At 33.0% G+C, this 25,177-nt stretch overlaps 3 protein-coding genes across 3 annotated transcripts; all 3 read left to right on the forward strand.

The window, feature by feature from the left end:
* The first annotated feature begins 949 nt into the window (after positions 1–949).
* abs (ATP-dependent RNA helicase abstrakt) lies at positions 950–4,695 on the forward strand. Its single transcript, XM_018457039.1, has 11 exons — positions 950–967; positions 1,064–1,122; positions 1,272–1,539; positions 1,628–1,973; positions 2,065–2,198; positions 2,285–2,441; positions 2,524–2,686; positions 2,806–3,106; positions 3,259–3,408; positions 3,488–3,670; positions 3,766–4,695. Exons 2-11 carry the CDS (start codon positions 1,081–1,083, stop codon positions 3,900–3,902), a joined length of 1,881 nt encoding a protein of 626 aa, XP_018312541.1. The 5' UTR covers positions 950–967; positions 1,064–1,080; the 3' UTR covers positions 3,903–4,695.
* A 1,396-nt stretch (positions 4,696–6,091) lies between these two features.
* LOC108728486 (uncharacterized) lies at positions 6,092–12,213 on the forward strand. The gene is made up of 6 exons (XM_018457049.1): positions 6,092–6,355; positions 6,964–7,320; positions 8,292–8,633; positions 10,325–10,483; positions 11,347–11,950; positions 12,021–12,213. Exons 2-5 carry the CDS (start codon positions 6,992–6,994, stop codon positions 11,852–11,854), a joined length of 1,338 nt encoding a protein of 445 aa, XP_018312551.1. The 5' UTR covers positions 6,092–6,355; positions 6,964–6,991; the 3' UTR covers positions 11,855–11,950; positions 12,021–12,213.
* Positions 12,214–15,217: 3,004 nt separating this feature from the next.
* On the forward strand, positions 15,218–25,002 carry LOC108728459 (uncharacterized). The gene is made up of 14 exons (XM_018457015.1): positions 15,218–15,301; positions 15,424–15,887; positions 16,031–16,183; positions 16,357–16,447; positions 18,255–18,391; positions 18,692–18,910; positions 20,912–21,068; positions 21,361–21,480; positions 21,599–21,716; positions 22,552–22,813; positions 22,982–23,134; positions 23,244–23,381; positions 24,736–24,890; positions 24,968–25,002. The coding sequence occupies exons 1-14, from the start codon at positions 15,218–15,220 to the stop codon at positions 25,000–25,002; spliced, it is 2,286 nt and encodes a 761-aa protein (XP_018312517.1).
* Positions 25,003–25,177: the final 175 nt, after the last annotated feature.

The raw sequence follows: 25,177 nt of genomic DNA on the forward strand, positions 1-25,177 counted from the left end.
GGATTCGACTGTAATTGGTCAATTTCTTACGGCTTAAAGCTTAAAACACCTATTGTAGATCCGGACTACTGCTCATTGTAGAATGGGCTTAAGAATAATCGACTGTGATTGGTCAATTTCTTATGCGGGGTCTACAATAGAAGTCGAAGCGGTCGTAGGATCTTAAGTCATAGAAAATTGATCAATCACAGTTGATTATTCTTCTCATATTCGACTGTGATTGGTCAATTTCTTATGCGGGGTCTACAATAGAAGTCGAAGCGGTCGTAGGATCTTAAGTCATAGAAAATTGATCAATCACAGTTGATTATTCTTCTCATATTCGACTGTGATTGGTCAATTTCTTATGCGGGGTCTACAATAGAAGTCGAAGCGGTCGTAGGATCTTAAGTCATAGAAAATTGATCAATCACAGTTGATTATTCTTCTCATATTCGACTGTGATTGGTCAATTTCTTATGCGGGGTCTACAATAGAAGTCGAAGCGGTCGTAGGATCTTAAGTCATAGAAAATTGATCAATCACAGTTGATTATTCTTCTCATATTCGACTGTGATTGGTCAATTTTCTACGACTTAAAACCCTACGACTGCTACGACTTCTATTGTAGACCCCGCATAACAGGAAAATGGCCGGCATGGCCTCTCTTAGGTTTTTCTCTGGAAAAAGAAGTAGAATCTCCTTTTGTCCTCGAGGAGATAGGCTACCGGAGTTATCCACGGATCCGTGGTATTATGCGGGGTCTACAATAGAAGTCGAAGCGGTCGTAGGATCTTAAGTCATAGAAAATTGACCAATCAGAGTCGATTATTCTTCTCATATTCGATTGTGATTGGTTAATTTTCTACAACTTAAGACTCTACGACCGCTACGACTTTTATTGTAGACCCCGCATTATGATTCGTTGAAATGAATTAAAAATCCAACAGAGGGCGCAGGAAGAAGAGGAAGAAGGTTTCTCTCTGTGGTAGTACTTTATTATAATTACATAGAAAAATAATAAAATATGAGTAATTAATGCTCTAATATATCGCAGTATAATCTTCCAATAAATCCATTGTAGTAAAAAATATTTCTGCAATGAATCAGAATAATCGAGATAACAACGAACCTCCAATAAAGGTTAGTTAATCTAGAGATATTTTTAATTTTATAACATGTGCATTTTATGATGTTATAAAGTGTCCTTTAAATCTTCAAGTATTTTCTAAATATTTTATGGTATAACGTATATTTCTTTATACCGTTATTAAATTGTTTTGAATGTGCAGATGTATAGAAGGAAAGAGGAAGAAGACAGTCCTTTGGATACGGATGACGATTACGAACCATATGTACCTGCCAAGCATCGTAAAAAGCAATTGCTCATGAAATTGGGTAAACTCGGACAATTAAAAGAAGAAGCTACTAATGGCATCGGGAAGAGTAGTAGTGAGAATGAAAAAGATGATGCTGACAATGATGATGGACAGGTTTGGGGAAGGAAATCGAATATCTCTCTTCTTGACCAACACACCGAATTGAAGAAATTAGCTGAAGGTGCAGAATCTCCATGAATAGAATTTTAACAAGTAATGAAAAAGCATTACAATTTAATAAAGATTTATTCATAAAATTTTGTTAACAGCCAAGAAAGAGAGTGCCATGGAGAAGCAGTTGAAGGAGGAGGAGAAGATCTTGGAAAGTGTGGCTGAGAATAAAGCTCTAATGGGTGTGGCTGAATTAGCCAAGGGTATTCAATACAAGGATTCTATCAAGACCAATTGGCAACCGCCAAGAATGATACTTAATCTCGGTGAGATGCGTCACGAGAGAGTACGTAGAAAGCTCAGAATACTTGTGGAGGGTGACGAAGTACCGCCACCCTTGAAAACTTTCAAGGAAATGAAATTTCATAAAGGAATCTTATATGGATTGGAACAGAAGGGTATCATCAAGCCAACTCCAATTCAAGTCCAAGGAATACCTACAGTGTGAGTCTCCAATTGATGTAATTGTGCTTATTATTTTTATTGTGTAATACATTTAATGAATAATACAAATGATACAATTAAATACTTGCAGATTGTCTGGTCGCGACATGATTGGTATAGCTTCCACCGGTAGTGGTAAAACGTTGGTGTTTGTTTTACCTATCATTGAATTTTGTCTGGAACAAGAAATCGATATGCCGTTCATTAAAAAGGAGGGACCTTATGGTAAATATTTACAATAATAAATAGAATTATCGATTAATAAATATATACATATATATATATCAATATTAATATTTTCTGATTCATAGGCTTGATAATATGTCCTTCAAGAGAATTGGCTAAACAAACCTATGACATAATCCGACACTACACCAATAGCTTAAAACAAACGGACTGTCCAGAGATACGCTGTTGCTTGGCAATAGGAGGTGTGCCAGTTTCAGAGTCATTAGCTATAATCAACAAGTTAGTAATTATTATTGTTAATTATATTTTTCATATTTTTATCTTTAATATGTTGCAACTTATTTTTTATTATTATTTATAGAGGTGTACATATAATGGTAGCAACACCAGGACGATTGATGGATATGTTACATAAAAAGATGGTTACTTTAAGTGTATGCCGTTATCTTTGCATGGACGAGGCAGATCGTATGATAGACATGGGATTTGAAGAAGATGTTAGAACAATATTTTCATTTTTCAAGGTAACTACTACTTTGTACCTTCTGTACCTTGCATTTTATGCATTTTATGCATTTTATGCAAGGCAGAAAGATCAAATGTTTATTAAAATAATAAAAATAATAACTGTTGCTTGTTACAGGGTCAAAGGCAAACGCTTTTATTCTCTGCTACTATGCCGAAAAGAATTCAAAATTTTGCGCGTTCAGCATTGGTGAAACCTGTAACTATAAACGTTGGTCGCGCTGGTGCCGCGTCAATGAACGTAATACAAGAGGTGGAATATGTTAAGCAAGAGGCTAAGATTGTTTATCTCTTGGAATGTCTTCAAAAAACTGCACCGCCAGTCTTAATATTCGCAGAGAAGAAGCGCGATGTGGATGCCATCCATGAGTATCTGCTCATAAAAGGAGTAGAAGCTGTTGCGATACATGGAGGAATAGGTAGGATATTTCAGATAAACTATTATACATTTTATTAAACCTTAATATACTGATATAAAATTATGCCATTACTGATTAATCGCATTAATTCTTCATAATTAAAATATCAATATAAATTAAATATATTCATTCATTTTATTATATTCTTTCAGATCAGGAAGAAAGATCACGTTCAGTGGAAGCGTTTCGCGCAGGTCGAAAAGATGTACTCGTTGCGACAGACGTTGCATCAAAGGGTCTCGATTTTTCTGATGTGCAACACGTTGTTAATTACGACATGCCAGACGACGTAGAAAATTACGGTAATATATAAGTGATAAATGAAAAATGGTAATTTCGAAAAAAAAAGTGAACCGTTTAACGTAATTTTGTAATTTTTAGTGCACAGGATAGGGCGAACTGGCCGTTCCGGACGTACTGGTATAGCAACGACTTTCATTAATAAAGCGAACGATGAATCAGTACTGCTTGATCTTAAACATTTATTAATGGAAGCAAAGCAAAAGGTACCACCATTCTTGCTGGAACTTTGCTCTGAGAATGAAAAATATCTCAATCTGGGAGGTAAGATATATTTTTCTTTTCTTCATTTCTTTTCATCATAAATTTATGTCGCTATTTCTTGTAACTCTAAAGATATCTTTCTTGTTTTATCGCAGACGAACGCGGATGCAGTTATTGTGGTGGACTCGGACATAGGATCACAGAGTGTCCAAAATTGGAAGCTGTGCAAAACAAACAGGCGTCCAATATTGGGCGTCGCGATTATCTGGCTAGTAACGCCGCCGATTATTAAGTGACGCATTTTAAAATTGTATTTATTGTAAATTATATACAGTACGTAAGGGTGAGTAAAAAGTCCCGGACCGTTGAAATATCTCGAGAACAAAGTATTTTTGGGAAAAATGATTTAGATAAAAGTTGTAGGATTTGAAAAGATCTATTTATTGATCACATCTGTTTGACTTTGGGTGGCGTCACCAAGGGTTACATCGATTTTTGAAATGGGACACCCTATTTTTTATCCCAGAATTTAATAGCTGATGTCAAGAGCTTTTCAAAACACTATTATAAAGTTCATTTTCATTAAGTATTTCTCGAGTTATAAGGTTTGAAATTTACAGTACCGCCGACATTACCACAATCCCAAAGTATCCAACCGACCTAGATCTATAATATCTTATGACCTAGATAACATTTGTCAAGGTTGGCATACATTGAAGGTCGTTCCTCTGTTTTCATTTTTATGTAAAAATGAATTTTTAGTGCAAAAATGAAAATAAGAGGAATAACCTTCAATATCCTTGATCTTGACAAATCCAGGTAATGACCCTGAACAACTTTCAAGAGGTTTTAATCATCGGTCGGACCTTGGATACTGTTAATGCCGGTACCGTAACTTTCAAGCCTCATAACTCGAAAAGTACTTAACGAAAATAAACTTGATTGTGGTGTCAAAAAACTCTTGACATCAGCTATTAGATTCTGGAATAAAAAGTAGGGTATCCTATTAAAAAAAATCCATGTGACACTAATCTTGGCGACGCCATCCAAGGTCAAACAAACGTGATCAGTAAATAGATCTTTTAAAACCCTACAACTTTTATCTGAATTATTTTTCCCAAAAATGCTTTGGTTTCGAGATATTTCACCGGTCTGGGACTTTTTATCCTATATATGAAAATCCATTTCTGTGATAATTAATGTTATCTAGACAATAGTAAAAAATAAAATAAAATAAATATTCGAAATAAACGCTATATGCAATTGTTTATTTATTGTATTGCCATTTTTTTAGTCTTTAGTTTTCAACATAAAAAATTTTGGTAAATAAATGTTTACAATAGGGGATCCGACTCCGATGACCTTGATCCTGATGTATGTTATCAAGATCATGACCTTGAGTGATCTCCAATAGGTGTTAGGTGCTCATTACTTTTATTAGAAAGTTATTAATTAAGAAGTTACTGCGTATATACGTGTTTAGAAATAGAAATAAACCTCGTTTGGCGTGGAAGATCGTATCTCCCAAAATAGAAGGTGGGGTAGATCTCGTTTTACTTGAAATTTGAAAACCTATGTGGAATAATAAAATTACAAACCTCGTTTCTGTCCTCAAACAACGAAACTCCACAGATCTTCCCAATTCATAGTAGTTCCCACTTCCACGTTCTATGCGATGAGACTTGGGCAATGATTCAATTTGAAGCCGTATTTTTGAAAAATATCGTATACGAATAGATACGAAAATACTATATAGTATACGTTACATATTTTATAGATTTTCCTAGTATTTTCGTATGCGATATTTTCTGAAAATAAGTTTCTCATCTAACGGCTGACGGGGTGTAGGTATGCAATACAATACAATGTATTGCACCGAGGTCTTGGTGAATTTCACCATGACTGAGTTAGCAAATGTGAACGAATGTAAGCTAACATAACTCAATACAATGTAATGATGCCTGATTGTTAACGAAGCTCTCTCGTATTAAACACAGTGGCCCGTATTCAGAACGCGCTTTTATCGATAAAAGCGTGTTCTGAATACGGATCATTATATTTAAAAAATTAAAAAAGTGTTGGAGTTTTTTATTTTTTAATCTTATATGAGAGAAATGAAAATTAATATTTACACATTAAAAATATACGCAATTAAAAAAAAAAAGAAAAAATATTGAATCCAATCAAAATTAAGCTGGAACACAATTAATGACGTATAATTAATTTTTTATTTTTATTAAACTCGCTACGTTTGAATTATTAACTATGCACACTAATTCCACACCTGACTCTTTATCCTTATAATTTGAATTGTCAAGAGTTTGCATTACTTTTATTCTTCAATATTATATCACTGTATAAATTAATTTTATTTTCGGTATAAAAATCGCATAAAACAAGAAGATTCTTTCATTCATGTCAACTTTAGAGATACGGTCATTTCGATTAAGAGATACATTTTGCAAAAACGAAACAAAAGCTGTCGCGTCTGTCACCAGTGATTTCTTCATGCTAAATCACATAAACCTTTCAGGCCTGTCATAATACAAAATTCCTGTGCATGATGGCAAATTGATCAATCCGGCCTTGATTAAGAGCCGGTTATACCGGCATGGACTGTTAACGTATTGCAAACTTTCGCAACATGAAAAAATACTGGATCTATTATTTGAGCGCCAAGAAAAATCGTCGCGCTAACCAGAAAAGTTTATCTTTCGGAGACTGTAGAAGATATATTTTTACGAGGTTTTTTAAATGCTTTTTCAATAGTTATTCAATCTAAGTCATTATGTTTTGGATTATTATCCTGAATAATATTAAACAAGCTGTCATAATGTGCAAAGTGTCATAAAAATGTAAATGCGATATCATATTTCTCACAAAGACATTATGTCGATGTGTACCAATCTAAGTGCAGAAAAATTATTATATTTTTATTTAAAAAAAGTCAAACACAGAGTGCTTTCCATGGTGACACAAATCGACATAAGTGTTGTTTTATCTTTGTTACTCATTGGAATATCAAGAAAGATAGAATAGTGTATCACTAAATGGAAAGCACCCATAATTTAGCAAATAATTCTTTGTTATATTTCTTGAGGATAAAGTAGCCTTTGTATCGCGCTCTCCCTCTCTCTCCCCCCTCCCCTCCTCTCTCTCTATCGTAATACAATTTTATAATATACATTAATATTATATTACTATAAAAATATTGTATATATATATATATATATTAATCTTTAATGTCAAGAATCACCTAATATCAATAACAATCGACGATGGCGAGCCGAAAACCAAGAATTCAACCTCGTCTGACAAAAACGCAGGCACTACGACAGTACTTTAATGTCGAGAATCACCTAATATCAATAACAATCGACGATGGCGAGCCGAAAACCAAGAATTCAACCTCGTCTGACAAAAACGCAGGCACTACGACAGTCAAGAAGTGCTACTGTAGTGAAAGAGTATGAACAGAAGGAAACGGGGCGACAACCACAACCAGTCTTGACAGTTCCTAGCAGAAGGCGACAATATACTCCAGCCGAGCCGAGGAGAGTCGACTTTGCCAGACCAACTATGACGAAGGCGATGCTGGCCCGAGTAAAACATGCGGAGAAGTTCAAACAGGAATATGAACGTAAACGAGAGGAATCCATGCCGCGAAGGAGACCAAGAAGGACACCTGCACCGATCGGTGGTGATCCTAGGTGAACTTTGAAAACTAATATGTGCAGCTTCGTTACATTATTTCAGAATTTCTAAAACGTTTCGCATGCTGAACATCGCTTCCTTAAGGGAATCCTAAAGTGAAGCCCGAACTCTGACGAGATCGCTGTTTTACCAATAAAATGCGACACATCGACATATCTTTATATACTACTACTATATCAATATCATACTCTCATCATGGTTGTCAGGTCCCGAGCACTGTACGGCTGGGGCTCGAAGGTCATGCGCTGGAGATTTCATATTTTGACTGGAGGCCTACCGATTGTTTCATTAAAAAAAAAGAGAAAAAAAAGCTTTTTTATTATTCGTAAAATAACATGAACTGCGAACATAATCACAGACTTTCTTATTAATTTCCACGTAATTTAAATATGCAATTAATAAATACCCCACGCCAGCGAAAAACTGGGGATTTTTCCCATCTGCTGGAGAACTGGAGATTGGTCCCGAAAACTGGAGTCTCCAGTTGAAATCTGGAGACCTGGCAACCGTGACTCTCATACATATGTACAAATTTTCTAACTAATCTTTCGTATTAAGTATCTAAACCTAATTCTTATTCAACATTGTTTACAACAATTAGTATTCAACATTGATCGTTCGTGTAATCTCTAGTTCAAACCAAGATTGTTTTATACGTATGAAGTATAAAACTCCTATATAAAGCAATATTACGAGTCGACGTTAAAAATCGGTAATAAAACTGCAATTTTCCACTTTTTTTCATTTTTGGCATAAAGTCGACCGGTTTGGACTACATTATTGTTTATACTTTAATTATGAAGAAGGATTTTTTAATCTATAAAGACATTTAGAAAAATATAATACTTGTTTGAAAAAATTGATAAAACAGATTCATTTTAGGATCCCCTTATAAGCAATAAAAGATTTTTTCCTAAAATGCATCTTAAATATATTTTACAATTCTTTTACACTCTTATATCTCTAGATTTGGTAGAGAAAGGCTACTACCTAGACACGCCCCGACAGTGTCTCCGCCGATTTCGCCTCCTAGACCAGCGAGAAGGCCAGAAAGACGAGTGACGCCAGAGAGAAGAGCGCCAGAACCGCTTCCGGCTATTCCAGAGAGAACCAGGGAATTAGCGAGATCTATGCATGCCCAGGTGATCCAAGCCGAGCCAGTAGGTGAGGGTCCAATTGATAGCATCGTGATACCACCGAAATCAGTGAACGAGAATCGCACCACTATCGTCAGTATCCCTCAACCAACTGCGGTCAGCGTTGAGGCGGCGACATCTGAAGTGGCGAATCGCTCGATTCAAGTGATCAGGTGAAACTTGAAATTATCCCTGATGATATCCTGTAAAAATAGATGAATAAAATTAGATTGAAAGAAATTCGTTCCTGCGAGATGAAAGTTGGAAAGTTGTGGATCTCCTTTATTCCTTTTTGTCTTTAAGGTAGTACTAGCATATAAAACTATTTTCTTACGAATGTGCTAAAATTTGAAATGTAAGTAAATTGAAATGATGTCTATGTTTATGTACAATTAGAAACATATCGGCCGTCTAGTTTTTGAGATAATTGCAATTAAAATGTGCAGTTTTAATAACATATGATGCATATACGCAACTCAAGCGTCAGATTTTTAATTATAGTATCTATACAATTCTTAGGATTGTTACAAAAAACGAGCACGCGATGAAGGAATATGAAACGGATATTGTAAAAAAAGGTCATAATTTTTTACCGTTTAGTTAGGAAAATAGAGCCGCGAAAAGAACGCAATGTTTCGATTTTCTTTGGCATATGATGGCGACCACGAAGGAGTTCGTGGTGGCGACTGAAGGGAGTGGTACTGTGATAGGGAGTGGAGAGGACGGCCAGCTAGCATCTTGCAGCACCGGTGTTGGTCTGATGCTGGAGTCCGATGATGCTGGAGTCCCATGAGGCCGCGTATCGCGTAACCGCGTAACCAATCAGAAGCGATCCGCTGTGATTTTATATCTTACTGATTACTGATTGGTTACGCGATTACGCGATACGCGGCAAATACGTCTCATGGGACTCCAACATGAGTCTATCTGTATTAATTTTCTTTTTGCGTGTGTGTGCGGCCTTGGACAGGCACAATCGAAAGTTTTCTCTCTTTGGCGGGAATGAGGTATCGCCACCGAAAGCCGCAACGGGACCTAAATTTTTGGTTGATATTGTCGCGCTAGTACTACCTTAAAGCTAGGTCCACAACCTTGCTTTAAGAGGCCGTAAGCCGTGAGCTATAAGTTGTAAGTGATGATATATCGGCCACAGAACTTATGCTTTTAGGCCGTAAGAATTGGGTTTTGCTCAATTCGCTTAAGTCTAACATTTAAAGCCTAAAGACTGCGAAAAACAGTTTAAAGACAGAAATTATTGTTACTTAATCTCTTCCGGCTTATGACTTAAGGCTTTTAAAGCAAGGTCGTGGACCTAGTCTAACACAAAGAAAAAAATATGAAAAAAAAGATTGTACTTCAACATACAAATTGGATCGTATATTTAAAACTTCTGAATTTTCTAATAGGAGCATTATAGTAAACTTATTGGGTGCACGACCGCTCACTGAGCGCTCAGTGAGCTCTTGTACCTGTTTGGTCTATATTTTTAGATCTAATGGAATATGCCAATCAGATGCAAGAGCTCACTGAGCGCTCAGTGAGCGGTCGTGTTTCTGGATGCATTCAATGGCTGCGTTCAACGGATTCAACAGTTGAGTGAACGCTCGCTATTACTGATGTATTCTTTTAGATCATCCAATCAGCATTTTAGATCTGGAGGAATACATCAATAGCATCGAGCGTTCACTTAATTGTTGAGTCCGCTGAACGCAGCCAATGAATCCAGAACTATTTCATGATAAATATTGGGAATTTCATTGTTCGTGGAATAAATAATTTCAAAGAATTTTTTAAATCTGTTCACTTATCAGATTAATAATTGGAATGTTTCAATGACTTGTTAATCACGGACATTGTTTGGTAGTGAGACTCTCGATGAGCAAGATGCTGCTGAAGCGGTCACAGTGCAGGGCAAATTGGAGGACTTACAACAAGCGAGACGAGACTTTGTGATAGCTGTGGCGAATGTTGGTGGTAACGCGGTAAGACTCGCAGAAGAAGAAAGACCTAGATATATTTACAGGTGAGAATATCACGAGGAAGAGAGAAAATAAAGAATAAGAATCTTATTTTAGACCGTAACATGTGAGAACACAATCAATACTAGAAATTAAAATGCCTATACCGGTCGAAGCTAGATCTTTAATGCTTAAATAATTGCCTCGATAGTCTAAAAGCTTAGGACGCACATATGCGTCAAAAATTATTAAGAATTTCTAGTTAATTTAATTTAATTCGTGATATTACTACAGTAATTTAATTGCGTTTATAAGTCTGGAAAACCAATTCGGCGCGCAGTTTGAAGAACTACAAATATGGTGCAAGTACATATATAGTATATATATATATATATAATTCACATTGAATTATTTAAGCATTAAAGATCTAGTTTCGACCGGAATAGGCATTTTAATTTCTAGTATTGAATATATTTTACACTTTATGCAGGTATGCCTATTTTGTAACTAGTGAAATGGAAATAATAAGAAACTCCACGCATTGTATTTCATTTTCTTTGCAATATTCAAAGAATTTCTTAAATTCAAATATTTTAAAAAATTTAACAATGTTTCTGAAACATTGCATTGCAACATGCAATGTTGCAATGTTGTAGCAATATTGCTGCAAACATCGGTACTGTATGAATAGAGAACCGATATATTATAAATAAGATTGTTTTTAAATAATAACTTGTTTTTAAATGAATAAATTTGAGATTAACAACTTTAATTAAAGGGAACTTTCCCTCTTCTTTTCGATAACAGTGTACCAATAAATAACAATTGCTGAGCAAAAAACAAGAGAAGAATTTTCTGATAAAGTTTCATCACTTTTACATATCAGTTAGTTGGAAAATTATCAAGTCAATGTCCACGTTTAATACAGAGTTCCTGACATTGAGAGCGAGATGTTTCGTGTCGAATACGGTCGAGAACATCCAACCGTTGTGGCGGCACGCGAATTCGCCCAACAAAGTATGGCCGGAATTAGGGCGCGTGAGGCAGCTCGCCGAACTAAACGGGAATTCGAGAGGATAGCTCAGGAGCCGTTGCCGGAGGATTTGCGTTTTGATGTGCCGTTCGAGGAGGAGTTTTTACGTGAGGGCGACATATCCTGGGAAGAGGAGGAAGATATACCGATTGTGTCCAGGATAAAAACCACGATGCGCGACATACCAAGGCGCGAGGCACCTTATGAGTATCCTCCATTCGATCCAGAGGAACTAGAGAGATTTTTCGACGTGGAACAGTATCCATCAAGTCTACCACGTGGACCACCACCCGGTCGCGAGCACCTGCCGCCGGATCTTTGGGAGCTAGAGGATCCTTGGGCGACGTGCGGCGTCTGTCCACAGCCAGAAATATCTGATCTCATTCACTTCGAGAGCCCTTAGTTCTTCGTCTACCATGTACATGATCTGGTAGACTTGTTTTCGTTTTCAATTGATCTCTTTAGGATATTCTAGAAAAAAGTATACTCGATTTGAAATGTATGTTCTCATTTTTTTTCGTAATTCGTTATATTATTTATCAATTAAATTGTATTGAAATAATTTGCAGAATTGCGTACTTAATGAGGGAATCCAATGAAGAAAATAGATCGATAAATTGAGCGTTTAAACGTTTGTAGAAATATGAGAAATCATCATTTGTCATCAACATCTCCCCTGCATCATTTGATTTATTATAAGAAACTGTTTTGTACAATACTTAAATACTCAGTATTTAATTTTATGAATACTGTATTACAGAGTCTTAAATAAACATTATAGATTTTTAAAGAATATTATACTTGGTTCCTATATTTATTTTATCTTTTGAGCGAATGAATAATTTAGAAAATATTCTTCAAATTCTACCATTATTGTTAGTAATCGTAGCTTCGACAAATAATTGTAATTGTAACCAAAGTTAAAATGATTAGTGTCCATCTAGCAAAGAAATTAATGATGGATTCAAGCAATTCAAGCCGTTTCATCATTTCATATCCTTCGGGAGGGGATGGAGGAATGGATTGAAAGTTGAATATAATGCCATAATAACGTTTAAATTTTTATCTAATACTGAACTGGCTGATACGTTGGTTATATTGAGGTTGACGCGGATCCCTTGTTTGATCATTCTACCGAAAATGTTTTTGTTTAAGTTACCGACGCGGTTGTTTGAATAATATTATTAGGAAAGCAGAATTAGAGATTAATTATGAAAGAGATGAATGGTAGTGAAAGGAAGAATTGAGCAACTCTTACGAGCGCGGTCAGCTTGGAAGAAGGGCTGAGCAGCTCCTATACAAGCGCGATCAGCTCGAGAGATATAGAAAAGGAGAAGCTTTAAAGAAATCGACACATGCGTACTTCCTTTTTTAAAAATTTGCGATATTATTGAGATATTCCAGCGGTTCGGTCTGATCAGCTTGATGTAATAAAAAATGACGACCTGCTCGATTTTCGCCCCGTTTATATAGGCGTCAGTCGGTCGCGAGTCGGGAGAAAGGGGGAGCTCGAATTTCTCGGAATTAGTAATACGTGTCAAATTTGGAAAATGCTTTTTCATATGGAAATATTAGTCATACCGGACTGAAATTCGGCACGGTTGCCACGAATTCAATTTAGAACTGAGGGATCAAATCAGTTTCGTTAATCAATGGAATTTTAAAGTAATTAACAAATTAAATTTTGGGCCTCTCTCCGTGGTCCGCACTGCTCCTTCCCCGGCTCTCGATTGGTCGGCGCTCGCTAACGCGACAAATTCGCGTTTACTTATCTGTTTCGGGCTAATTAAGGCAGTCACAATGGCCAAAAGATAGTAAATTAAACAAAAAAATGTATTAAACATAACACGAGACTTCGAATTTAATAGTATTCTCGGCCAGAGCGGCTGAAATCCTACTTAGGATTCGGAGCGACGAGCGCCACACGCGTCGCGGGCCGTGATTGGTGCACGAGCTTATTCTTACTCCGAGAGATTATAGGAGTTGAGGTGCCTCGATCGGATTAATTTTTCCTAAATTTTGTGTAGGGTGGTAATGACATGACAGCTTCAACATATGGGAACGATTCCTTAATTCCGTGCGGAATTATCCTTCCAGGAATTTCGTCGCAATACATCGGCACACGCCACGCGCCTCGCAGGTGCTTCTATTGACTCGCCCTACGTGACACATCACGTGACACATGTCACGCGATGTCGGCATGACGGAATAATACTACGCCGAATAAGTTTCTCGCTAGGAATATTCGCAATTGTTTGATAGAAATATTTTAGATAGACGACGTGAAATTAAATAACGAAAAATAATTTAGCGCGAAACGAAAAGACAAAAAAAGAAAGAAAATATAAATCGCTAAATATTGGTTTTCAATATTTTTTTACTTAAGTACTATCAATTTTACAGAAAAACAGCAAGAGACAAAAATTGTTTATTTTCTTTTCATAGAGATCTAGGAATCTTTTTAGAATTTTTTATAAATTTTTAGTACTACATTTTCTTATTGGTAACTATTTTTACCAACATGAGAAAATGCGGTACTAAAAAAATTCTCAGAATTCTATGAGAAGAAAATAAATAATTTACGTCACTTGCTGTTTTTCTGTAAAGTTGATAGTATTTGAGTAAAAAATGATTGAAAACCAATATTCGGCGATTTTTAATAATTAATATCTTGTTGACTATTGCAAAAATTGCAAAATAGTAGAGCACCTTTAACTCGGGTTAGTCCGCTCTACCAGTCCACGAAATATTTGGCGGTCATTTTGGGACATCCTGTATATATTTCTTTTAGTATAGTTCAATTTTGAGCTTGTTTTTCTTATTACATACCATTGCCTATTTTGAAAGATAAACTAAAAATTCCATTTGTACACACACACAATTGTAGTGTTTAAAATTATCTGTTAGATATTCTAGCAAACTAGAAACGAACATGACGACGTCTTGAAACGTACGAATAAGACAGGAAGCCAGCACGTGTCTACATTATTATTATATATAGTCATCCCTCAACTTTCTATTGTATCACGCAATAGCATAATGTTATAACATGTCACTTCGCAAAAGGGTCCAATAAATGATATTTCAGAGATAGAAAAGTGATGGTTTAGTATCAGACACTCTCTGACATCAGTAAATTGATAAATTGACAGTGACAATTCCAGATATCCTACAATTTTATATTATTTGCGCCACGACTTACATGTTAAGGAATCAATAACATACATATGCAGCATGTATCATCCTGTTATAGTCTTTCAATGAGAAACTAAGACGAATAACCATGCTAGAAAATTTTCTGCGAGAATATAACGTTAACCGGATATTTCTATTGAGCATGGGCCTTTGGCCGTTTCAAAATAAGCCTATCAGAAATTTCTTACAAACTTTCTTCTTTCTAATCGAAATAAGTTATTGTCCCTTCGAGGTAATGCGTATGGATCAATATATTTTAGACAGATACATCCAATTTGTGTTTTTAGTTTTAAATTTTACTTTTATAAGATTTAAATATAATATATGTATACTACATCGCGCTAGCGAGCTTTATGTGTGTTCCTGTCATGAGAAGTTTATAATGCAACATATTTAATATAATAATTATAACTAAACATAATTAAACATACACACAAATGTATGACATTTTGTATTGAATAAATCGTGCACAATTCTATATTTATTTATTTATATGTAACATACTTTGTGGATGATAATCTAACGTGACACACAGATATTATTATTGTACGATCATTCGGACAATCCACAAATGATTTTTGATGCTAGTTATCAATTTATGATGTCGATCTCTTTCATTGGGAGGCAGATGAATGAGTTCTGGAATCACGACAAGGCAAGTTTTTTTTTATAACTGTAATGTGTTACATTTGTTTTTCCTTTTTACTTATGTTTATACTGTGGTAAAACTATTTCAGACTTAACATATTAAACAATTTCTATGTTTGTTGCAATCAGTTGCGACAGTTGTACAAAGCTATTGATCAGCATTGGGACATATTTACAAATGATATGGAGGTTCAAGTTATGAAAAATTATTCTATGCTATCACGAAAATTTACAAGATATTATTCGAGTAAGTATTGCAAGGATAATATATTGAATATAGCATCATATGATGTTAAAATATATAACACAATTCTCTTTTGGAATATTGCAGTACTAATGTTTAGCTTAATGTTGATAATCTTATTGGTACCATTAACACCAATATTGCTAGACACTGTGATGCCTCTTAACGAATCACGTCCGCGATTTTTTGCGGTTGAAGTTGAGTTCAGAGTGAATAAAGATGATTACTTTTTACCAATTTTATGTTATACAACCGTTGTAGTTCTGGTAGGTGCGAACGTCGTACTGAGCGTTGATGCAATGCATATCGCATGCACCGCTCATGCGTGTAGTTTATTTGCCGCTGTCAGGTAGATCAATTAAATATTGTAATAATATTGTTATAAATATTTTATATACATTTTCCGTACACGTATTTTACGTCACGTATATGTTTCGTTTATTACTAAAAAAAAACATATTTTATTTAACTTTTGTGAGATATTATTTACAGCAAACGAATCGAGAATATAATTTCGAAAGCGAGTAACAATAAAGAAAGCAGCAAGTGTAGATATCGTGTGAATATGGAACTTGATCCATTAAATGAAGAATTAATGTACAGGGAATATATAATATGTTTAAAGAAACATCAACTTGCTATAGAGTAAGTTGTTTTTTGTAATTTTCATTGTCCCTCTATAAAATGTTTGTCTCTATTCTCTCTCTCTCTCTCTCTCTCTCTCTCTCTCTCTCTCTCTCTCTGTATTAATATAATACTGTTATATAATATAATATCACTATTATATATAAATTAATTCATTAATTTCCCCAATCTAGGTTTGTTAATACATTGGAGTCATCATATCAGGGAATTTCATTACTTTTGTTAGTCTTGCTTATTGGAACTATAAGTTTGATTGCAACCCGAGTAAGCCTTAGAAACTATTCATATAGAATGTCATACATAAATATAAACATGTAACTATATATAAAATAACTAAAATGTAGTCAAATTTTTCTTTTGGTAAATGTTGACAATAAGGGACCGAACTCCGATGATTTTGACTTGAGAAGGATTCTCCCCATGTGGGGGTCTATCCCATATTCTCCTCCCTGCCTAGGAGAGGTTAAATTTATAATCCGTTTATAACTTTTTAACGACGAACAACAAGAGATGGGCTTCGCTTTGTGCGTGGAAAGTTATATTGAAAGTTATTTGTGATAGTTACAATTTAAATTATACAATTAAATACACATTTATATTGTCAACCTTATTTGTAAATATATAGCTATTTAATAAATAACGAGCGTAGGCTAAACTCTTCCACAGATCACTCAGAATCGTAACCTTCAATGGTTGTGTTCGGGGAGCGCGCTATTAGCACTACCTGCGACATATGGTCCTTGTGTCACGTGCAATGGATGATGAAAATAGAATGACAAATAGCGTTAATTATAGCGTCTCCCCGAATACAGCTAATAATATTCTGTGAAGGACAAAGTTATCGAACGGAGCTGAGTCCGTTATTATCAACATTTATCTTTCCCAGGGGTGGGCAAAATACTCAAAAAATTGTATTTAAATACGTTATTTTAAATACATGCGTATTTCAAATACTTTCCACTATTACCCTTGTCGTCGGTTATAACCTAATCGTCGGTTAATTTAACCGAGGTTGGCGAAAAAGAGCCTTAGGCCCCCCCCCAGTTTCACAACTCACGGTTAACTCTTAACCGAGGTTTAACGTATTCATTATCTCTTTTCAATTCTAGAACCTCGGTTAAGAATTAACCGTAAGTTGTGAAACTGAGCCTTAATAAGAAAATGATACTGAGACACAACGCTAGAGGTGCGTTCTGGTTCACGCATAATGTGCATGATGTATCATTTATCCTTGTTGTTTTGTAATGTAACTAAATGTAAACAAGGATAAATAATGCATTATGCACATCATGCGTGAAATGGAACGCACTTTAGGTTGAGTCAACAATAGGTACGATTTTAACTTTCATCAAAAAAATTTTTACATAATTTAAATATATTTAGTATTTACAAATTTAAAATACAAAATACTAAAAAAAAAGTATTTAAATGCAAAATACAAAATACTCTCAGAAAAAGTATTTAAATACGAGATACAAAATACAAAGATGTATTTAAATACGTATTTTAAATACATGTACTTCAAATACTGCCCACCCCTGACCTTTCCTTTTTGTAATTTTCCAAGCCGGGTTATTTTATAAGTGATTTTCTTTTCAGTTTCGTATATAGTTGAAACAATTCACCCAATCGACACAAATTGAAAGTAACATAACGTCAATGATATAATATAATTTCGCACTCCACAATATAACTGTTATATAACACTATATGTTATAATACATTTATATTGTAGAGTACGAAATTATAACATTGACGTTATGTTACTTTCAGTTTGTGTCGACTGGGCAGATTTTAATTTTGACAATATTAAGCTAATTAGATAAATAACTGATGAATAAAAATATAAAAGATATATAAAGGTATAAAAGAAATTTTGAGCAAAAATTAAGAACAAAAAATTATGATTATATTTTTGATATTAAACCTTATTAGTAATAATATGTAATAAGTTAATACATATTGCTAAATTCTTTCATTTTTGTAAAATTTTTAATCTTATCAAACTTTTGTTATTGTGAATAAAAATATAATTTTAAATATTTATGGAACATTTTTAAATTTGTTATAGATCATTTATCTATTAGATCAAGCGGGGGAAATAATAAAATTCACATTTATATTCACAGCATGTCTAATGACTTTGATGATTATATGTTACTCTGGTCAGAGATTAATGGACGAGAGTCAGAGTATATTCCATCGAGCGTAATAATCATTTTTTATCTTAATATATACTAGCGATTATAAAGCATTCTTTAAACAAAATTAATAATAATTTAATTATAAGCATATTCAAAAGATTTAAAAATCTTAATTCAACTTTCATTTAAGATGAATATAATATATTATAATTAAAATATAGTATATAATTAATACACAAAACATTAGTAATTTAATTAATATAATTTTTACAAATATTTAATAATTCTTTTTAGAAAATTAAAATCAGTTATTAATCAATTATTAATCAATCAGGTAAAATCAGTTATTAACTTATGCTTCCAGATACGCTGCAGAATGGTACAAGTTCTCGCCTAGACTAAAATCTTTATTAATAATAACTCTTTACAGAAGTAATGTACCATGTGGATTGAAAGCAGGTAATATGGTTCCATTATCCATTGCGACTTTCGCAGCGGTAAGTAAAATGCATAAAAATATAAAGATAAAGCTATTTTTAATAATGTTGTGTGTGTGTGTGTGTGTGTGTGTGTGTGTGTGTGTGTGTGTGTGTGTGTGTGTGTGTGTGTGTGTGTGTGTAAATTACATATTTATATGATGTCCTATTATTTCGAAAAAAGGGTATTACGAAAAGGCCTTTTCTCGAACTGGCAAAAACAAATCTTTCCGTAACAACCTTTTTTTGATTTTAAGAAATATTGACTGTACATATACATATATATATACACAATATATATATATGTGTGTGCATGTACATAATAACTTATGTCTCTTTCGTATTCTATTTAAGGTAATACGAATCGCCATGTCTTATTTTACTGCGTTTACATCATTCAAAGAGTGATTACTGAATTTTCAATTACTTCTTCACCGATACATTTTTATAAGTTTGATAAACTGTTATTGTACAATGTCAATAAATTGTATTTCGATGATAGTTTAGTTTTGATAATTCTTGAATTTAAACTTGATAAAATTTCGCTCAAATTATTTTACGTTTTGGAACATTTCAGCGAAATTATTGAAAATTTGATGAAATTTCACTGAAAGTGAATTTTTTAGTTAATATATTGAAAAATCGCTGAAATTTCTTTGAAATTGAATTGAAATTTCTCTGACAATTTTGCTGAAATTTCTTTAAAATCTTGCTGATACTTTGCTGAAAATGAATTTTTCAGTTAACAATCGTGGAAATTAAACTGAAATTTTTCTAAAATGCTGAAATTTTACTGAAAAGTATTCTAAAAATATGAAAAAATTTCAGCCAAATTTTTCTATCAGCGCTGTGTGTGTACGATATTTTACAATTATTACATATTATATACTTACTGCCAAAACTAGCCGAGCTCTTCATATTTATAAATTTAAATATTTTATAAAATTTTTAATATGCTTATTTTAATTATATTATTATCAAAATAAAATTTTTTTAAATACCCGAAAAAAAAAAAATATATATATAATTATATATAATTATATACAATATTATATATAAAATATTCATTTTCAGTCCATTTATGTACAATTATATAAAATTGTATGTAATTTTATATAATTTTATATAAAACATTTCCCGGGATAATGTCTACAAAACCTCGATATTTCTGCGCTAAAAAAGCGCTTTTGAATCGCTTCTGAAGTCAAGCACTTTTAAAGAGTTTTTTATGCGCATAATCATTTTTTGATCAATGTGATTTGAAATCTGTCGAGTTATTCATGTGCTATGAAACCACATAACTGACAGCAGTTTTGGGTCGTGCGATCTGAAGAGCGCTTCGAAAACGCTTTCCATGTGCTGCTGTGCTACGTAGGTTATAGTAATAATAAACAATTTGATGACGATGTTGCAATTTTTTATGACGATAAACGCTAAGGTTGTACTAAGGTTGTACTAAGGTTAGAAAAGTCACTTTGAAAAGAACTTGTCATTATTACGCGTTACACTGAAAAAGTTATAAGTATAATGAGTAACGCGAAACGTTACGCGTAACGTTACTCGTTACTAAAAACCCATTACAAATTAGGAGTAATTTTTTCAGTAACGAATGACTTTTTCAATCCATTGCAAGTAACGACTGACTTTCCGAACTCTGATGTTAGCATTACTATTATAAAAAATTCACAATGTCCACATTACCAAATCGTTATTATAACAAAGTAACGCTTAACAAAATAACGGCGATTACAAGTAACGCGTTATTTGTCAACCCTGTGCCTATATTGCTCTTACTGTTACCCTCAATCATTCTGCCATTCTGAGTATACTCTATATGCTATAATCTCTTTCCTATAATGTCTTTCCTATACTTATAATACTATGACACTTTCATTTATTCAAACTAGAAAAATGTTTAACAGAAAGCTTTTGAAGATGATGGAAGTGATAGTTTAATATCGACAAGTAGATATATTTCAATCATCGAAGAAACGAGATAGGCTAACAATTACTGACATCGCACGATATTATATTCTTATCCTGCAACCTGTATTGTTCAACAGTTAATCGATCGTGTACCTTTTATATCATTACGTTTTAGTATATAGGAGAGCAAATATCATGCTAGCGAATTTTCTGCGAGAGTACAACGTAAATCGAGTATTTTTATCGATCTCAGGTCTCTGGCTGTTTCAAAATAAGAATATAAGAAATTCATTACGGACTGTCTGCTTGCTAATGGAAATAAGTTACTATCCGTTTGAGGTAATGTGTGTCGGTTGGTATACATATAATTGATTTGATAATGTTTTAACACATCCTACTGACATTTATAACGATCCGTCTATTAAAATAATATTATCATTGTAAAGCAGATCTGTATAATAATATTGCTTTGCACAAATCTTATTATCACAAGATATAATTTATAATGTAGCAGCATAATGTATATAATTAAAAATTAACAGTTAATTAAATAAGTAAAACGATTTTATACGATCGATCTTACAACTATACACTTGTAATACATTTACGAATCATAATTAAACATATGTAGATACTACTGCTGTATGATCATTGGGGTGATCCACAAATGGTTTTCGATGCCTGTTATCAAATTATTTTTACGACAGCTTTTACCGCAAGGATATTGCATAATATTTGGAATCAGGACAGAGTAAACTCACAGATTTTTTATCGTATTGTCATTACTTCTTTTCGTTATTCTTATGTTAAGAAAATTATTTTACATATAATATGTTTGTAAAAATCATGTCCATATTTATAATAAACAGTTGCAACAGTTATGTATAGCCATTGATAAACACTGGGACATATTTACAAGTGATGTGGAAGTTCGAATCATGAAAGATTACGCTATGCTGTCACGAAGGTTCACAATAGTTTTCTCGAGTAAGTACGTTATGTAGAATAACTATGTCATATAAACAAAATAAAATAACTAAAATTTTTATGATCTAAAATAAATTGAGACTATAAGTATAGACATGACATTTGCTACGTTATAAAGTTAAGTTATGAAAAAAATATAACATTTTTGTTATATAATAACAGGTTTTTTTTTTATATATAATAAGGGACCTCCCTCCTATGACCTTCACATATGTTGTCAAGGTCATGACCCTGAGTAACCGCCAATAAGGTTTAGCCGTCGCTCGTCCTTCATGAAAAAGGACTTTCTATTAACAAAGAAGTTTGAAACATGATGTCTCTTTTCTACCATATAAAACGAAGATTTTTATTTTCATCCCACCTCTCTTGTGTTTGGGGTTGTACGACTTCCACGTGAGCAACTCCCATTCCATCTCCCCCCCTCTGCTTGAGAGCGTACGACTTCCATGCGAAAAAATTTGTACGGTTTTCGCTTCGCGTAGAAATCGTGCGCCCCTAAGCAGTGGGGGAGGTGGGGTGAGAGTAGCTTCGCATGGAAAGTTGTAAAATATATTTTAAAGTAGAAAATTTCTATTTTATATAGTAGAAAAGAGACATTTTCAAACTTCTTTTGTTAATAATTTTTTAATGAAGGACGAGCGATTGCTAAAACCTGATGGAGATTATTTAGGATCATGACCTTGACAATATATATCAAGGTCAAGATCATAGGAGGGGGGGTCCCCTATTTGATACAATTATCAATTTTTTTAAGAAAAATAATGATGTTGCTCTAAAATACTTCAAATTGATATTATTGTGAACAAACACACATTATTCTTTCGAAATGTTGCAGTGCTATCGTTTTTCCTAGTGTTAATATTTATGACAATACCATTAATACCAGTATTGTTAGACACAGTGCTACCTCTTAATGAATCACGTCCGCGAGTCTTTGCGGTCGAAATCGAATTCAGAGTGAATAAAGATGATTACTTTTTACTAATATTTTGTTACACTACCATTGTAGTTCTAATAGGTGTGAACATTTTGATTGGTGTTGATTCAATGCACATCACGTGCACCGCTCATGCATGTAGTTTATTTGCCGCTGTCAGGTAGATCAATTAAATATGGTAAATAGTATTGTTTTAAGTATTTTATAACCTTAGTATACATTTTGTATACATATTCTATTCATATATTGTATGACGTATGTGTTTCATTTTTCGTACATACATTATACATATATTTTATTTAACTTTTGCAAGATATCATTTTTACAGTAAACAAATTGAGAATATAATTTCCAAAGCCTATAATAACACTAAGATTAACAAATGTGGATATCGTGCGAATATGGAGCTTAATCCATTTAATGAGGAAATAATATACCGGGAATATATAATATGTTTAAAGAAACATCAGTTTGCTTTAGAGTAAGCAAGTTTTATACTACATCTTGTTTTTCTATGAATAAAATGTTTCCTCCTTTCTCCCTCCCCTTAACTTCAATGGATTAACGTAACCTGTAAATTTTTAATCTAGATTCGTTAATATATTGGAATCATCATTTCAAGGACTTTCATTACTTTTATTACTATTACTTCTCGGAAATATAAGTCTAATCGGAGTTCGAGTAAGTATTATAGAAATTATTTCTATAAAATATCCCGAAGAAATATTTTAGAGGAATTACAAAAAGAGAGATTTATATAATAATGGATTACAAATACGCAATCATACAAAACAATCAAACTCATAATTGTTGTGATACGCGTTTAACCGCATCTCGCATTGATCGATTAAGCGCGTTTGTTTGTCGCTCTTTGGGCAAATGTATTTTGTTTGAAGAACTGAATTGTTCCGAATCTATGGAAATTTCTTGTATTAAACCAAATAAACTTTTGTTTCATTTAATATTGAGTCGAGCGAGTTTCTCAAACCTTCTACTCAAGAATTCAATGAAGGAGCTTAACAATAATGTAGTCGGATTTTTCCTTCTTTATTTATTGCGGCCGAGTTAGTATTTACTATTCTTGCATATAATTCCTTATATTCATATCCTAACATTTATGTGAAACTGATTCATAATAGATAAAAAACATAAAATCGAGTTTATATAAAAGAAATAATTTTGAATTTAAAAAATATAAATTCTTCAGTACTGGTTAAGGCGTACAATTATAATTTACATCAATATTAAACCTTACCGATACATATGGCAAAATTAAAAAAATGTTTCTAAATTGAAATATAATTATTACTCAGACCATTATGTAATAATTCTAATTTGTTACAGATTTTTTATGTGTTAAATCAAATGCCGCAACTGGTAAAATTCGCATTTATATTTATCGCATTGTTAACTGACTTGATGATCATATGTTACTCTGGTGAAAAATTAATGGATGAAAGTCAGGATATATTTTATCGAGCGTAATATTTATTTTATATTATAACACATATATTTTAGTGAATGTAACAATAAATTTTGAATAAATATAATAATATAGTGCTACAAGCACATTCGAAAGATCCATTAAATGTAAAGTTTGTTCAATTTTAAAATACTTTAAATAAAACATAATTGAAAAAATATATAAATAAGTAAAGAGAACTATATTTAGTGAAAGCCGATCTTGGTTTAATAAATTTTTATGAATTTTTATTACTTCAATTCAAGTAAATTGCGCGTCGATTTGCCGTTTTTAAAACAGTCTACAATAGAAATCATAGCGGTCTTAAGGTCTTAAGTAATCGAAAATTAACCAATCACAGTCAAATATGAGAAGAACTATGATTGGTCATCTTCTACGACTTAAGACTCTACGACCACTACGACTTCTATTATGGATACTTCTATTATATTAGAGACTGAACCTGGAACATTTTTTGGATTAATTTTCGCTTATCATTGTAAAAATATAATTAAAATACAAAGTATTATATAAGTTAATTATTTTAACTTTTGCAAAATACATTAAAAAAATTTTTTTTCGAAAATTTAGTTAAAGGCGATTATTATTAATGCTTACAGATATGCTGTAGAATGGTACAAATTTTCGCCTCGATTAAAATCTTTGCTAATGATGACTCTTTACAGAAGTAATATTCCATGTGGATTGAAGGCAGGTAATATGATTCCGTTATCCATCGCGACCTATGCTGCGGTAAGTAAAATGCACAAAGATATATGAGGCTGCCTTTTTATGACATATATATATATATATAAAGCAATTCATGTCTATTTTTATATTCGATTTAAGGTGGTACGAATTGCCATGTCTTACTTTGCAGCGTTTAGGTCATTCAGTGAATAATGTTACTCAATTTTCAACTAACTATTCACCATTTCTGTATGTTTTGATATGCTCTAATTAATGTCAATAAATTGTATTTCAATGATACATTTAATTTAAAAAATTTTTAATTTAATCTTACCTCCTCTTTTCATATTTTTGTAATTTTTTTAGCTGTTT

The sequence above is a fragment of the Mycetomoellerius zeteki genome, unplaced genomic scaffold, assembly GCF_001594055.1.
Source record: "Mycetomoellerius zeteki isolate Tzet28-1 unplaced genomic scaffold, Tzet1.0 scaffold62, whole genome shotgun sequence".
Taxonomy (NCBI): domain Eukaryota; kingdom Metazoa; phylum Arthropoda; class Insecta; order Hymenoptera; family Formicidae; genus Mycetomoellerius; species Mycetomoellerius zeteki.